Source organism: Motacilla alba, chromosome 8 (assembly GCF_015832195.1).
Source record: "Motacilla alba alba isolate MOTALB_02 chromosome 8, Motacilla_alba_V1.0_pri, whole genome shotgun sequence".
In the NCBI taxonomy this organism is placed as follows: Eukaryota; Metazoa; Chordata; class Aves; order Passeriformes; family Motacillidae; genus Motacilla; species Motacilla alba.
In genome coordinates, this window is record NC_052023.1 from 29,793,024 (window position 1) to 29,808,977 (window position 15,954).

A 15,954-nucleotide genomic window follows, 5' to 3' on the forward strand; every position below is an offset into this window, starting at 1 on the left:
TTGATTTCCAGCCGCTTTCATTACTGGGAGAGACGCTGTGGTGGGGCACCACCCTCTACCTTTTTTTTCCTCCTTTTCTTTTTTTTTCTTTCTTTTTTTTTTTTTTTTTTCCTCTCTCCTTATTTTTGGCTTTCTAAGAAAAGAAGGGAGAAGAAGCCAGGGAGCGGAGCGGAGCCGGGGCGGCCAGGCCGAGCCGCGCACCCCGGAGCCGCGAAAGGCCGACAGCCCCTCGAGGCGTGGCGGGGCCGGTGCCTGCAGCCAGGCAGGAGAGCGGGGAGGAAACTTATTTCGAGTGGGGTGGAGAGGGGAGGGCAGGGGGTGGGGGTCGGGCAGGGAGGTATCAGCTCCAGGAAATGTGCCTTGGCAGCAGTCGGACGGGCGCTTCCCCGCAGGTTGGTGCGCTCCTCTCCGGAGCCGTCCAGGGAGCCGCGGCTCGCTCCGCACCCCGGGCAGCGCCGGCGGCGGGGAGGCGGGGGGGTGCGCTACAGCCGGGGAGGCAGGAGCCGCCGCAGGACCCCCCAGGAGCGGTGGCTGCCGACGCCTCTCCCGCCGGCTCCTCGCAGGAAGGCACCGCCCGGGCCGCCCCAGGTAAGCGGCCGAGCCCCGCCGACGGCAGCCCCGCATCCTCCCGTCCCGCATCCTCCCGCCCGCGGCTGCGGGGAGCCCGGCTCCGGTGGCCTCCCCAAGTCGGGGCCGCGGGGCTGGGGCGCTGCTGCGAGCTCGGCCGGGGCAGCGGCTGCGCAGCCGGAGCGGGGGGCCCGAGGGGTTCTCCCGTTGGGAGGGAGGAGGGAGCGCGGCGCCGGGAGCGGGCGGGCAGCCGGCGGGGCGGGGAAGCCCCGGCCGGGGGCGGCGGGGCCGGCGGCCGGGCTGAGCGCGGTGTGTCCGGGCTGTGTTGGCAGGCGGGCGGCGCGGCCCCTGGCCCGGCCCGGCTCCCCACCATGCTGGACGGGCTGAAGATGGAGGAGAGTTTGCAGAGCGCCCTGGACCCCGCGACCCCCTTCTCCTCCTTGCTGGGTAAGTCGGGGCACCCCGCTTGCCCTCCTGCGGACTCCATAGGGCGGGGCACGGCCGGGCGGGCCCGAGCGATGGATGGGCACGGGGGGTTCGGGAGGCCCGGGGACGGCTTTCCCCGACTCGGTCCTGCCCGGCGCCGCGCCGCTGCCTTCGCCCGGGGTGTGCCCCCGGCGCCCGCCTTCGCTGCCCCCGCTCCGTTCCGCGATTGCATTATATTGTGTGTCCCCCTGAACCCCCCTTGTAAGGAAGGGCTATCCTTCGTATCGAACAATAAATAATTCGTTGTTTCTTTTTATCTTCGTTTTACTATCGGTTTCAAACCGTCGCCCTCTCTCTGAGCTGTGGCTTCGCTGCCGCCTTTCCAGGAGGAACGAAATTGGGGGCGATGTGGCCCCCCCGGAGCTGCCCTAAGGCACGGGTCCCTCCTGGATTGCGCAGCAGCTCCCCGCACACCCCCGTCCCCCCGCGACCCACGAGCCTGTGCGGGGGAAGCGAGAACCGCGGGACCCTCCGTCCGTCCGTCCCTCGCCCGGCCCGTCTCCCCGGCCGCCTCTCTCTCCGCCCACCCCAACCTTCGGCTCCATCCCCGCAGGCAGAGCCGCGACCCCCAAGTCGGTGTGCGAAGGGTGCCAGCGAGTGATTTTGGACCGGTTCTTGCTGCGCCTGAACGACAGCCTGTGGCATGAGCAGTGCGTCCAGTGCGCGTCCTGCAAGGAGCCCCTGCAGACCACCTGCTTCTACCGCGACAAGAAGCTCTACTGCAAGCTGGACTATGAGAAGTAGGTGTCTCTTGCCCCTCGGGGAGCCCCCCCTCGCTCTGTTCTCAGTGCCCACAAAGCCCCAGTGCCCTGCAAAAGCTTGTGGGGGGGACTGGTGTCCCGCTGCTGCTCCCCGCTTCCCCTGCCCTGTGTTTCCTAAGAGGTGTCAGCCCTTGCTGTGCTGCACGGCGAGTTGTGCTTCTGCCCCGCGGTCTCGTTGCCCCCTGGTTCTCCCCTTTTCAGAGGTGTTTTCGTTGTGCTCAGGTTGTGCCCTGGGAATTGAGGATGTTTTGTTGGGAGCCTGGGAGACCCATGGTAAGCCCAGGTCTGCACGGGGATGGGGCCAAACATTTTCCCTTGGCTTTATTTTCCTATGGAACATCTGCAGGAGGAAAGTTATATCCTCCCTGACCTGGTCCTGGACAAGGCTATTATCCTAATATCCTTGCTGGCAGGGAAATGCTATTGCTCTCCCCGCTGGTTGGTGGGGAAACTGAGGCACTCGGCAGGAACCAGGGAAGGGCCTGCTGAATTCGGAGTGTTGACTGTCACGCAGAGGCTTTTCCTGCATCCAGGTCTGTGACGGGGAAGAAATTTGGGTTTTAAAGCCTCTCAGCCCCGATGCTTTCCCCTTTGGAAGTGTGGGGTTAGGGGGAAAGACAATGAGAAAATAATTTTCCTTTTTTAAACGAAAAACCGTTCCAGTGGGAATGGGGAGAAGGCTGCTGAGTCTTTCCTCCCCTGCAGCTGCTTTCGTTTTTTCCTGCTCATCCTGCTCTTGCTGTCCTTTCCGGACCCCGCTGCCCGAGTTTTGGAGCTGTTAAATTTTTGTTGCCTCTGGGCTGGTTGTTTCTTGAGGAGGGTGTAGGTGGGGGGGCCGGATCCCTCGCTATGGCGATAGCACGGCTGTCGAAGCCCCGCAATTTAATTCCCTTTTTTATAGCAGAAGACAGTGATTGCTGATGCTCTCATCCCCAGCCTTCGCCGAGCTGGTGAGCGTGCCGGGGTCTAGCCCAGCTCCAGGCCTTCTTAAAGTTGGGGTTTTGGGTTTTTTTGGGCGTTTTTGGTTTTTTTTTTTTCATCCTTTAAATCCCGTATTGTGGGTCTGAGTTTAATCACTATGGATACAAGGCAAATTGAAAGCAGAATTTGTGCGCGTGACCTTATTTTCAAATGTTTACGAAAGAGTGGAAGAATTAGCTGCTGTGAGAGTGGAAAGGAGAGAGCTGCGCCACGGGGTGGGTTTTTGTAGGCAAAAAAAATTTGAGATTGGGTGCGCTGCTTGTTTGTCTGTAGAAATTTGGCTACTGGTTCCCATACATTTCCACCACGGTTCAGTTCTCATTTTCTGCTTTATCCATATTTTTGTTTGGACCATCAAGGGGAAATTGGGGTGACTGTCACCCAGAAATGCCTTTCCAGCTTGCAGCACATGTGGATTTTACTCTTGACTGCAGCTTGCGAGCTCTTGAAGTGGCTCCAACCTGAAACCCTCCTCTGATGTCTGTTGGCCATGAAAGAACGAAAGAAATCAGTGCCGCGGTTGGCTTCTTGCTGTGCCCATCTATCTCACTGTTGGGATGGACAAGGATGATGGTGGGAAAAAAAGGACACAAATTTTTCCTGAGATCCAGTAGTAGCACCATTTTTTCTGGTTATTTCCCGGCTGTGTTTGCGTTGTTGACTTTTGCCCGAGCCGGGAGGCTGAGGCTCTGCAACGGGCGGTTCCCCGAGGTGTGATGGTTTTAACCCTAACTCACTGCTGGCCTCTTCCCCTCCTGCCCCTGCCTGCTTCTTGCCATCGTTTCGTTGTCCTCTTGTATTTAATATTAATTATTTTACCTCGGGGGTGCAGGTTTGTGTCCCTTCTCCTTTCATCCTCCTCGCAGGACTCTGCTGTGCCACTGGTGCGACTCCTTACCTGGTGATGGCAAGGATGTAGAGCAGAGTCCCAAAGAACCGCTCCCTTTGGGCTCTGCTGAGTTTTATATAACACTCTTTATTTATCAAAATTCCTTCTTTCTTTTCCCAAATGCCCTTCCTGCCTTTGGACTGAGCATTTTCCTGGGTGCAGGAGCACCGTGCCTGCCTTGGCTGCGGTGCCAACGCCAATAGCAGGGATTTGAGAGCGAAACGTGCGGAGGAAGAGCCGCTGCTCTCAGACTGAGCTCATTATCTCGAGCTGGTTAATTATCACAAGTGACTGACACTCCTTGCAGTGGAAAGCCAGCGGCGTAGCCGGGCTCTGGAGGCCTCTCCGGGTGGGAGGGCTGTGTGTGGAATGCTGGGGGCGTCAGGGAAGCGGTCGGGATCCAACCTGCCGCGGTCACGGCGTCGGTGCTCTGTGGTTGTGTTTGGTTGTGGTTTTTTGGTTTGTTTTTTTTTTTTTTAATTGAAAGACGGGATTTCTCTTCCAGATGGTGAACGTTGGGGTGTTTTCCCAGGGACGAGTAGGTGCAGAATTTTCCGGCACGGCTCTGCGCTCTCTGTTTGAGCTCTGTTTGTAACACGGCCGCAGAGGGTTAATGAGGGAGCGCGAGACGGCAGCTATGCCTTCAGTTATAAATACACCCATGGAAAGTGTTACGGACAGATTTAAGCGAGCATCTGACTCGCTGGACTCTAGAAATCGAAGAGTAATTTGTTAAAACACATGTTTTACATTTCTTTGTCTTTCACAAAGAGGAAGAACTTGGGAGAGGACTTGGAAAGGGATGGATTAAAGTCCGTGGGTGCCAGGTCAGGTCTTGGCATCTCTTTGGGGTGCCATGGCTCAGGGCCCAGGGGTGGTTCAGATAGTGATGCTGTGTGGGAACTTGGGGAGTTGGGGGTCACTCTTGGAGCAGTTTCCCCAGCGGTGACGGGGAGGGCTCCTGGAGAGGGACGGCTAAAGCCTGTGCCCCTGGGACAGCGTCTATTTGGAGCAGAGGACGCTCGTTACAGAACATCCCGAATCCCGCGGCAGCCCCCGGCGCTTGTCCAAACCTGATAAGTCTCAACTATGACAAGGTTCAGTCTTCGCCCTGGCCGGCTCCCCAGCTGCACAGTGGCCCTGGGGACATGCCCCGGCTGTGGGGCCCCTGTGGTGGTGGTTAGGGGGATGGGGTTTTGTAGTGGCAGATTTGGGGGATCAACACCAAACCTGGCCATAAACAGGGAGGAATGCTGGAAGCGATGGGAGGAGTAGAGCTGCTCCGGAGCCTTAGAATCTGCACTGCGACAGGAATCGTTGAGCCCCCTCTTGCTTAGTGGTGTTTCACAGTAGGTTTGCACTGGCCAAGCAGAGCCAGGGCTGTAGGGAGGACCTGGAGGCACAGGAAGATCCCCACTGCAGATTCTGGGGGCCAGGAGCGCTGACAGCGGTGCGGTCATGACGGGGGGCGCAGCTGGGGAGCGTGGCGACGGCGGGACGGCTTGGCACATCCCCAGCCACGGCGCAGAGTCCCGGCCCCAGCCCCGGCTGGCAGGAGCAGATGGCCAGCACATCTTGGAGCAGGCCTGGCATGTGGGCGCCGGCAGTGGAGGGGCGGCTGCAGCCCCCGAGCCGCCACCGCCGTGCCGGGCTCCCCGGCCGAGGCAGGCAGTTGTGTGATGCTCGCCCTGTCTTCGCACGGCTTGATGGCTCTGTGCTGTTGCCAGCTTCCACGCGGGGCTCTCCTTGCCTGCCTCTAAAATCCCGTGCTCCCAGAGTCACGGGCTTGTGTGGGTGCTGCAGCCTCCTCCTTCGTGAGTTAAAATCTGAAGTTGTGTCCGGCTGCAAAGGGGAAAAAAAAATAAATCCTTCCACCCTCCTGGTGTGCACGTGTGTGAAGGAACTTGTCAGCGTTGGGTTTTAAAATCACACCCGGCATCTTTGCATGGGGGATGAGCCTCAGTCCTCGGCAGCGTGGTCCTGCCAGGCCACGGATGGATCTGCGGGCTCGGGGTAGCCTCCTCCGGCCTGCTGGAGGCTCCTCTGGCAGCTGCTGCTGTAGAGGAGGCAGGGGGAGGAGGTTTGGAGCATGGTGGCTGTTTATTCTGCTTAACGTGGGTCACGTAATTGCTCAATTACCTGGCGCTGCTTCCCCAGCCTGGAAGGGCTGTGAGGGGAATAATCCCAGATGGATCGAATGGAGGCAGTGCTGGACACTTCAGCGCAGCCTGGTCCCCACCAGCTGGAGACTTCCTGTGGTGTGGTGGGTTTGTCCTGGTGGTTTGCAGTGTCACACCTTGCCTTCTCTTGCTTGGAGAAGTGGGAATTTCTGTGCTTTCTGTGGCTAGTAGGAGAGAACTGCTCCTCCAGAGAGCCACAGGTCAGCCCAGCTGCAGTCCAGCATGTTCTCTGGAGGCCTGTTTTCCTTCTTGTAGGGCATCCTGTGGAGAGGATGATGCTGACTTGGGTTTCTCCAGCTGGCCAGGCACTGGGAGCAGTCAGGCTGGCCTGGATGGGGTAGCAGAGCATACGCCAGCTCCATGGCACAACGTTCCTTTTGGTGGTCTCTCTTTCCCCATCTCTCAGTCTTTCCTTCTAGTGCTTCCCATGCTTCTTGCCTGCTCTCCATCCCTGCCTAGCCCCTCATCTCCGGTAGCAAACCCCTCTTAGTCCTCACCCACAGCTCCTGGAGGAATAGTGCTGACTCCTTGTGGGCTGGGAGGAGTGTGGCTGTTGGGGCAGCTGAATCCCCACCAGGGACACCATGGTTGGTACTGCTGGGCTGGGACCAGGCACCACCTCTTTTTGGTTTTTGTTATTAAGCCAGCTTTTTGCGCCGGCAGGGAGGGGGAGGGCAGGGAAGCCGTGGGATGCAGTGACAGGGCTCTTACAGGGGCTGATGTGGGATCCGTGCTGGAAATGCCAGGCAAGGCCTTGCCTCCATCTCCACCAAGCCCTGTCCTCTCGCTCGTGGGGCTTCCCCTTTCCAAAGGGACCAAAGAAGAGATTTGGCATCTTGCCCCTTCTCTCGGCCCTTAATTAGATTTGTCTTACAATTAATGTTTCATAGAAAGGCCTGGAAGTGAGTGAGGTTTGGCAGATTGGGAGCTAGACAGTTGAATAGACTTGTCAGCTCTCCCTCCGTGGCGGGGACAGGGGTGGCTGCTTTGGGGTCACCCCACTGGCAGTGGGATCCTGGAGACTGCTGGTTGGTACCATCAGAGCCACGATCTGAGCATCCTTGGGACTCCCTATGGTTTCTGCCATCTTATTTTGGGCATACCATGATTTTTTTTCCACCTTTTTTTCCCCACTCTACGAGCTGGTGCTCCCAGCTCAGCCCGTGATGGTGCTCTTAAAGCTGTGGGAATTGCTTCAGGTTTTTGCAGTCCTGACAAAGGCACCAAAAAGAAATCAGCTGGGGAAGAAAGAGGGGTTTGTTTCGTTTTGATGAGAATTTTGTCTCCACCAGCTGGAGAGACAGCTGGGGTCCTCTCCTGCCCCAGCTCGCCAGCCCTCGCCTCGCCGGCTCTTCACCTGCTCGCAGCCGCCAGGCACAGGGAGGGATTTGCCGAGCTGGGGGTTTCAGAGAGCCCCCAGTTGGCTTTGTGCTTCCTCGGGGAGCCCTCCTGCAGGCTCTGAACCTGATGGTGTGGCCAGGGCCAGCTGATTTGGGAGCGGGTGGTGGTGCTGGGTGTGAGCTGTGCTGATGGCTGCCCAGCGTGCGGGTGGGATTTGCCGGTGGCCACATGTGCTACCGGGGAGACTGATCTCTGCTGGCTGTCCCCAACCATGCTGGCAGCAGTGGGGTGGCCTCAACGTGCCCATAGCCACAGCAGTTTCTGATTTTGATGCTTCACGCTCACCCCAGGGTGTGGCAAGGGGGACCCCAAAGGCCCCTCTGCCATGGAGCAGGAGAAAAGGGAATTTGGGGCCTAGGGCTGATCTCCTGCTCACAAGGGTGCAGGTCCTGCTTCCGGCTGAGAAGGGGGAAAGCCCAGCAGTTTGGATCTGAATTCACAGTTCCCCACTTCTGGTGAACCTTGTGGTGTGCAGCCGAGGGGGTACTCAGTACTCAGTGCTGGAGCATGTCTGAGGAAGCGGAGCCAAGGTGGAGGGAGACGGGAATGAGAATTATCCCGGGTATTTTTCTTCTCAAGATGTTCTTTGTCTCTTTGTGCTCTCTTGTCTCTGGCTCGTGCCCTCTGCAGAAACACAAAGCAGGGATGGGGCCTGGGCTGGAGGACTGTGCCTTTACCTGCAATTCAATCAAGCACCTCCTCTTGGAGGAGTGAGGAAGATATTTAAAGCAGGGAGAAAATACTTGGATTTTACCAGGCAAAAATACTGGGGTCAAGCCAGCTTAATTAATTTTTTTTTACATAAATGTGTTTTCATGAGAAATGTGAATTTCTGTGTATTTGAGATTTCAGAAGGGGAGAGGTAAGGGGAGCTAGCAACACTCACTGTCGTTGCAAACCCTATGACAACCCCTAGTTTTGTTCCTCAATACTTTTATCCTGGTTGGAATCCTGCTTCCTGGCAGAAAGAATCCAGCTGGTCTGTGGTTATCTTCTCCTGGGGTTGTTGGCCCTCAGGGGCAAAGGATGCGCCCGTGTTGTCTTACATGTCTCTGCGAAACCAGCAGGCATCTCATTGCAGCTCTGCTTGAGGTTTGCTGTTTGTTTTTTTAGGTTTTTTTTTTTTTTCCTTTAAGATGGTCAAACCTTGGTTGCCCAGGAGAGGGGTTCTGTAATTCCTGGCTTCCCACCTCAAATATTTACGGACAGCCAGATGCCAAAGCTTTTGCAAAAGGCGTGGGGCAGGCTGAGTTATGCCGTGCTGGGGCTGTGCGGGGCACAGTGTTGGGCTCATGGCACCCCAGTCCCCTTTATTTGGGGAGTTTTCTGTCTGGTGGCTCTGTCTTCTTGCTTATCTGGGATTTTTCTGGGGTCTTATTAACAAAAGCTTGTTAGGGATCTTTCAGGTGTTCCACGTTTTGTAGGCTGGCTGGCTGAAAATGGGAGTTTCTCCCACATATGTTGGAGTTTTCAGGGGGGTGATGTGTGAGTTTCTGAGTGCAGGGGTGAAATCGTGTCATGTTCAGTGCAAATAATTTATTTTCTCCTGCTGCACTGTACTTGCATGCACCTACCTGTTTTCAGTAGAGTGTTTCAAATGCCCATGAATATGATCCTGTTTTCTGGGGTCAGGTCTTCTGCTCTAGTGCCTGGTCTGGGTACGATGGCCCATGGCTGCACGCAAGAGAGAGAACTGATAGTTGGCTCTGTCACCCATGAATCGGAGCTGGAAATACAAATCTAGCTCAGAAATGCTTCTTTCATCATCATAAGTGCTTACAGCATCTTGCTGGGTGAGTTTGAATGGTGGATATGAGTCCTCTGTGTCTCTCCAGATCTGCCTGATTTTATGTCACGCTTGCCTTTGTGTTTTCCACCTTGGGCTACCTTGCACCAAAGGTGAGCCAGAGTTTGTGTTGCAGCTCCTCCCAGGCACAGACTGGCATGATTAAGGTACAGATTGACAGGAGAAGGCACAAATCATTAGGAGAGCCCCTCTCCTCTGTATCCCAGCAGGCAGTGATGTCAGAGGGTCCCTGTGGCTCCCGTGGCTCTCCCTGCACAGAGACATCCTGCTCTTCCTCGGGGCCAACTCCTGGAAGGGCAGAGGATGCTGGAGGATGCTTCCTCTGCCAGCCCTTGTGCTTTGTGAGCATTGATCCTCCCAAGCTGTCTCCATGTCACTGTTGTCCCTACATTGTCTCTCACTGCTCCCCACCCCTCTCCTTCCCTCATGGGTTTCTTTTCCTAACGCCGTCCTTGACAGCGGAACAAATCCCTTTTCACGGGACCATCGCTCCCCGGCCCGTTGCCCCCCGCCCCCGCCGTGCAAAATCCCCCTCCCCTGTTCCTCTGGAATGACAACCACCATCCCAGTGGGGTGTAGAGCCCCTGAAATCCCTCTGGGCAAGGTTCCCTGCCCTGTAAGGGAGCAAAGTAGGGTCTTAAAAGCATAAGAGGCGAGGGCGATTCCTGGAGAATCCATTGTTTGGATGCAATTGATCTCTTTGGGAGGTGCATCCTCTCCTCTGATGTTGTGCTTCAGAGATCCTTGGATGGACCTGGAGCCTGTGTGTCCGAGGACTCCTTCCTTCCTGCCTGGGGCCAGTGGGGCCATGCTAGAAGTTGATTTTTCGCTGCATAGCATCACCCAAGGTGGCTGAGCAGGAAGAGGATGGTGGGAGTTTTCTCTTTGCTACTGAAAGCTCAGGAAAGCTTTTGGCTGGAAAAATTTGGAAAGGAGAGAGAAACAGGTTAAGGGACCTGAAGGCAGTTTTCAACTGCAGCAGCTTTTTTTTTTTTTTTTTTTTTTTTCAAGAGTCAGTGTTGTCATTTCTTGCCTCCAACCCCTGACATCATAAAATCACAGAGATGCTTTTGTTGGCAAAATTTCTGCTTGGAATTTGCTGGCCCTGCTAAGCCTTCAATTCTGGAAAACTGCATCTTAGCTATGAAAATGGTTATTAACCCCTGGAGTGATTTATATAAATTTGAGGAGGGCAATGTCACATGTTTGCAGTGGCCTCCACAGGGGTGATTGAGATGAATAAATTCATGGGTGCTGCTAGTGGAGGTGGGCATTTGTTGAGGAACAACCCCAAAACTCCTGCCTGATGATTTCTGTGTTGAGCCTGGGTTGGAAGTGCCCTCCAGCCTGCTTCTGGGGCATCTTTTCTGTTTCTGGTCTTGGAGAGTCAGCAGGAGAGGAGGGAATGCCAGCTGTGCTCTGCTGTCAGGTGTGTAGTACCCCAGCCCTGTGCTGAGTGCTGAGGAGAGGGTGACAGCCTCCTTTCCCCTTACAGACCACGTTCTGTAGGTTCCTGCAAGGGCTGAAGGCGAGGAAGAGGCTCACACAGGATTCAGCCAAGCCGGGGTTTGGATTGCCCCATGGAAATGCAGAACTCCAGGTTTTGGCTGCAGGGAGAGCAAGATGTTGCTCACCTGAATGGTGTCCTTGAACCCAGCCATCCTCTTGGCTTGGGTGTCTGTGGACTCTGGAGTGGTGGGATGGCTCAGGCTTTTGTGCCTGGAGTCTCACCTGTGCCAGAGGGGTGACCAGCTGGGTTGGTGATGGGGAGCTGAAATCCTGAATGATTTATATCCTGGCATCTCCTCTGCCCAGCAGCTCACAGGAGTGGTATCGAGCAGATCCTTTTAAATGGTGCTGTGGATGTGGGAGCTTGCTTAGGAAATCATTAAGTGTCTGAAACTTCTTGATGCCTGCTCAGGTGGGTGCTGCTCCTTCCCTCTGCACCCGTAATTATGAGAGGCTGAGAGAGCGACCTCAGAGGACTGGCGTAAAAGTTTAATGAAGCTTAAAGTCTTGTGGGTCAGGCTTTTGAGTCTGAGCTTGTTTCAGCTCTGGATCTGGGAAGGAGGGTTAAGCAGAAAGGAGGAGAGGCTTCCTGCATGCATTACCTCAAGGACATTAAACCCCACGTTGATGGGAGAAGCTGTTGTGAGATAGACTAGGAGAAAGTAATGAAAGAAAACATCAGAGATGGATGAGGGTGGGTGGAGGACCCTGTGTGGTGAGTGTAGTTCTGTGTGAGATGTTTATCCTTGGCAGTGGGAAAGGTGCCATGACAGGGACAAAGGTTTTCCGGCCCCTGCTGTGCCAAGATGCCCTGTGCAGCCCCAAACCCAGGTGGTGCAGGTGCTGGCATGCAGCAGGACCTGGGTGGCTCAGCCAGCTCCTGTGGGAGATGCTCCAGGCTGGGGAGGGTTGTTGGGATGCTGGTGTGTGGGGCACAACAGGTTCTGTGGCGTTGTTTTGGTTCTCCATGGCCGGCCAGGTTCAGAGGCGCTGATGCAGGAGGACGTGAAGTGATGAATCTGGCTGCTAAACCAGAGGCCCAAATCCCAGCTCTGCTGGGATGGCCCATCCCCATCCTCCAGAGGAAGTGCAGTTTCCCTGCCAATAATGTCTTTATGCTATTTCCAACCACATAACAAAACATCCCAGGAACTCCCTGAATCCTTGGCTTTTAAAGTAAGTATACCCCCACCTTGAACTGATTTATTTTTGCCTGTTTTGGCACTTCTGTCTCCAAGCATCAGCCGTGATCCTTCCCTCCCCAGCCCGATGCCTGCAGAGCACCGTTCTCAGGCAGAGCGGCCTCATTTTGGGGTGATGCTTTGCAGGTCTCCTTTGTCAGCCAAGGACGTGTATCAGGCGCATTGTGGGTGAGAGGTGCTGATGAAACAACACCCAAATCTGTGCCTTTCCCTTTAGTTCTCTTGTGCCAGAAAAGTGCAGCAAAAGTCAACCAACGACGCATCTTGCCGAAGCTGCATTTTTTTTTCCATGAGGATTAGTGGTTCAAGAGCGGGGATTTTCAAACTGACAAGCCCTTGGCAGAGAAATAATTACAGTCTTTTTTATCCTTTGTATTTCCTAAGTAGTTCTAAATAACTTTTTCCCTTGAGGCATTTTTTAAGTCTAAAATATGGGGGGAAAAATGTGAATTTCCTTAGTGTCCTTGAAAATATGCAAGATGTTTGTGGAGACTATTTAAGTTTCAGCTATAAGGTTTTCTGCGTGTGTTTTTCGCTTTAACCACGTCCAATCAACCAAAGTTTCTTGGCTGGTGATGCTTCAGAAATGGATCTTAGGAATTGGAGATGGAGGGAGATAGATGTGATCACTTCTTGGCCATCTCAGGAATGTGAGCTTTGCCTCTCCAGTGTATTCCCCAGGGTTTCTTACCCCACTCCTTACTGTAAGAGAAGATTTCTGGGGCTGGTGGAACGGGTTTTCCTTGTCAATGTCTATTATTTGATTTCTCCAATGTGCTGTGTGTCCATCTGGGAAGCCATGGCCATCCCCCTTTCCTCAGCATCCTGCAGCATTTCCAGGGGCTGCAGAGTCCAGCAGGGATTACCCAGCCCTGTCCTCTGCTGGCTCCTCTCCTTGCCTGTACGTCCATCCTGAATGCTTTGCCCACTCTTTTTAATTTAAAAAACAGAGAGAGTGATGTGGAAAACACCTCCTGGGGGCAGCTCCAAGACACACATGAGCTTGTGCCTTTTATCCCTGGGAAAATCCACCTCCTGTGAGTTTCCATGGAAGCCCTTAGCATGGTACCCCAATTTTCTGAGCACTTCTGTGCTGCACCGTGTTTTACCATGCCTGGAGCTCTTTTTACCCCTGCTCTTTTGCCTCTCTTGGAAGAGCCCTCTGGAGAGTGGTGTCCCAAATCCCAGCTGTTCCGTGCCTGACCAGGTATCCATTCATCCTTAGTACTAAGCCCTGCTTGTGATGCAAGGGGGGATCTGGGAGGACCCCTGGTGTTTGCACTCACTGCAATATCACAGGGCAGTGCTGGGGCTGCCTTATTGCCTCTGCTGTCAGGGCAGTGCTGGGGTGCTCCCCTGGGATTGCTGCTGCAATATTCCTGCCGTGTTAATAACAGCATTGCTCTACCTTGGCTTTATTAAGTGAAGGAAGCCTCCTTTCCTTACACCCCAGGCACGTCAGGGTCTGGCCTTTAGGGTGAGAGGGAAGGAGGTGGGAGAGGAGAGGGGGGAGCATTTGAAGTAATTAGAGATGCTTGCTGCAGAGTGGGGAGTTGCCAAGAAGGGTGATATCTTGGTGAGGACCCTCTGCAAAATCCCCCTGTGGGCTCTGCCTGACTCACCCCACTCCTCCCAGCCCTTCATCTCCCTTGGGGCTGTGGTGTTTAGAGAGTGGGGTGGTGATGCCTTGCTTTCCCTGTTACCCCTTCTGCTGAAGACCCTTTTAGGGTGCTTAAATTCTGGTTGAGCTGGTGAGGTGGCCACAAGGTAGCTCCAGGGCTCACCTGCAGATATGGCAGGTGACTCTGCAGGGGAGTACATGGTGCCAGGAGGGGACCTGCCTGTCCTGTCTCTCTGCTGCCTCAGCCACCATTTCTCAGGGGCAGGGTTTTTTGGATTTTTTCTCAGCTTCCCCTGTCCAGACACTGTGAATCCCACTAAAACTTTTGACTGGAGCAGGGATTACGTGCTCGGGTTTCAGCCCTTGTCTGCAAGTGGTGTAAACTTTCTGCTGGAGCTCAAGTGACATTTTGTGGGAGATAGGAGAGTATTAAGTGTTGGTCCTTGCAGATAAAAATAGCCACTGGCCCAACGACATTTTCTGTCATCCTGTCTTTGCTGCATTGCCTCCATGCTGGTTCTTCCAACCTGGGCTTTTCTCATCATCAGGTGCTGGGGGCACCCAAAGCCCCACCCGACCTGGTCGCACCCTGAGCATCCTCACCTGCCTCACCGGCAATGCCAGGCCAGGACAGGGGTGGGCACTGGCTGTAGGGCTGAGGCCAAACTCAGATAGGAGCAGCAAGTCCTGGTTTGGTGTTCCTGAGGGCTGGAAGGAAACAACAAACCCAGGATCCCTCTTCCCCCGGCATCAGGAGTCCAAATTGCTGCGAACCCCAGTGCTCGAGTGGGAGCTCCCCTGGTTCAGGAGTCCCCATGTGCTCACACGTGGCTGCCTGTCTGTTTTTCCCGTTGCTGTGTTCCCGAGCTGATGTTTTCATCCTGAGGTTACAGCCGGGGCTGGCTCGGGGCCCTTCAGCAGCATCGGCAGGGCTGACTCTTGCTGCTCCAGCAATGCGGGGCTGGGGCCGGGCGAAAGGAGAGGGAAGGAGAGGAGGAGGAGGAGGAGGAGGAGGGAGTGGCAGGGTCTGGCTTGCTGCTGAGCTGTGACCAGATCTGCTGCTGGGAGAGGCTCTCTCACCTTGCCTGGCCTGCACCTTCCCCAGCTCCTCTTTGGTGCAGCATCCATGGGCTCCATCTCCAAAAACAGCCGGCGTGGCTCTGGGAGAGCCCGTGTTTGGCTGGGAGGATGGCAGCAGGGACAAGTTCTCCTCCTGTTGAGCCTCTCTTCCTCATGGCTGGGCCAGGAAGTTCCCTGGTATTGGACTGGGCATCCTTTGAGGGTGCTTTCATTCCATCTGCTTGTTCTTCTGAGTGAGGATGCTCTCATCATTCACCCCAAGGATCACTTCAAGGAGAGAGCTGCGCAGTCAGGCTGGCTTCAATGCAAACTTTTAATTGCAGCCCTTAAATACCTTTCTGGAAAACGTGAAGGCATTTGGGAGCAACATCTTTTTCACATTCCCCTTGCCCTCTGCTTCAAGGCCCACCTGCTCCTGGGGGTTTCATCATTTTCCCTGGTGTCCTCCATCAGCTGGAGCGTCTCTCCCTCCAGGAGTAAGGAGCAAGGTCCTCCTCTTGTGTCTGGAGCCAAACCAACGCGGTGGCACTCGGCCACTTACAGTAGTGGGCGATTACTGAGTCCCTGCCAGGAATTCTTCCAGTGGGATTGGGAAGGCTCTGGGGTGTTAAATTTGTCCTGCAGTGTGTAACCTCTGAGCAGAGCCCGCCGTGTTTTGTAACGGGTCATACGATGCCGGCGGTGGCGGCCGCCCGCCCTGCGCTTCAAGGTCAGGCCTGAGCTTGGGGCCACAGGGGCAGCTCCTGGCTGCAGCCCTTCCTGCCTTCTGTGCCTCTCGTGGGCTCAGCTACCTCCTGGGGCAAAGCCTCTGTCCCTTCTGGAGCTCAGGCTTGGAGCTGGAGGCTGTTTTCCCCCATCTGGTGAGGCTGCAACTCTTCCTTGCTTCTGTGCCTCTCACCAGGCTCTGCTCTCTTCTGGGGCACAGTCTCCAGCACCTTGGGAGCTTGGGCTGTTTTCTGCCATTTGGAGAGGCTGCAGCCCATGTCTCAGGATGTCTCCTTGCAGGGTGTGCTCCTGGGATACAAACCCTGGCCATAACTCGTGTGCCCCCGACACGCTGTCCCCACACCTGCAAACCACTGCCCTCAGCCAGAGCTTGGGCAGGTGCAGCTCTGTTCCCTGAGAGTTCTGCAGCATCATGCCAAGGACAGGACCTTCCAGGATGCTTACAGCCAATGTTCCCTCGCTCTCCTTGCCTTAAAACATGTCCCAGTAAGGAATTTATCTTGCATCCCTGCAGCTGAGGGAATTGCTGAGTAGAGGAGTGTCTGGCAGAGGTGAGGAGTGCGGGGTCTGTGTCATGATGAGTGATCAGTGATGCTCCTGCCTGCTCTGTCCCATGGCTTTCAATCCCCCACAAGAAAAGCACATCCATCTCAATGGGAAAAGCCTCCCATGGTCTTTATCAATAAATAAATGTTTGAGGCCCATCATTTTATCAAGGAATTAGAAGGGACTGTTAGGACAGGC

The 15,954-nt window shown here is 55.2% G+C and overlaps 1 protein-coding gene across 3 annotated transcripts in view; it reads left to right on the forward strand.

The window, feature by feature from the left end:
• Positions 1 to 354: 354 nt before the first annotated feature.
• LMX1A (LIM homeobox transcription factor 1 alpha) overlaps positions 355 to 15,954 on the forward strand; it is a 44,459-nt gene continuing 28,859 nt past the window's right edge. For all 3 annotated transcript variants that reach the window (XR_005257872.1, XM_038145107.1, XM_038145108.1), the window contains exons 1-3: positions 355 to 588; positions 900 to 1,014; positions 1,607 to 1,793. Coding sequence is in view for 2 of the 3 variants with exons in the window: in XM_038145107.1 (XP_038001035.1) it covers positions 939 to 1,014; positions 1,607 to 1,793 (263 nt within the window). In the remaining variant the exon portion in view is untranslated. The remainder of the gene's footprint in view (positions 589 to 899; positions 1,015 to 1,606; positions 1,794 to 15,954) is intronic.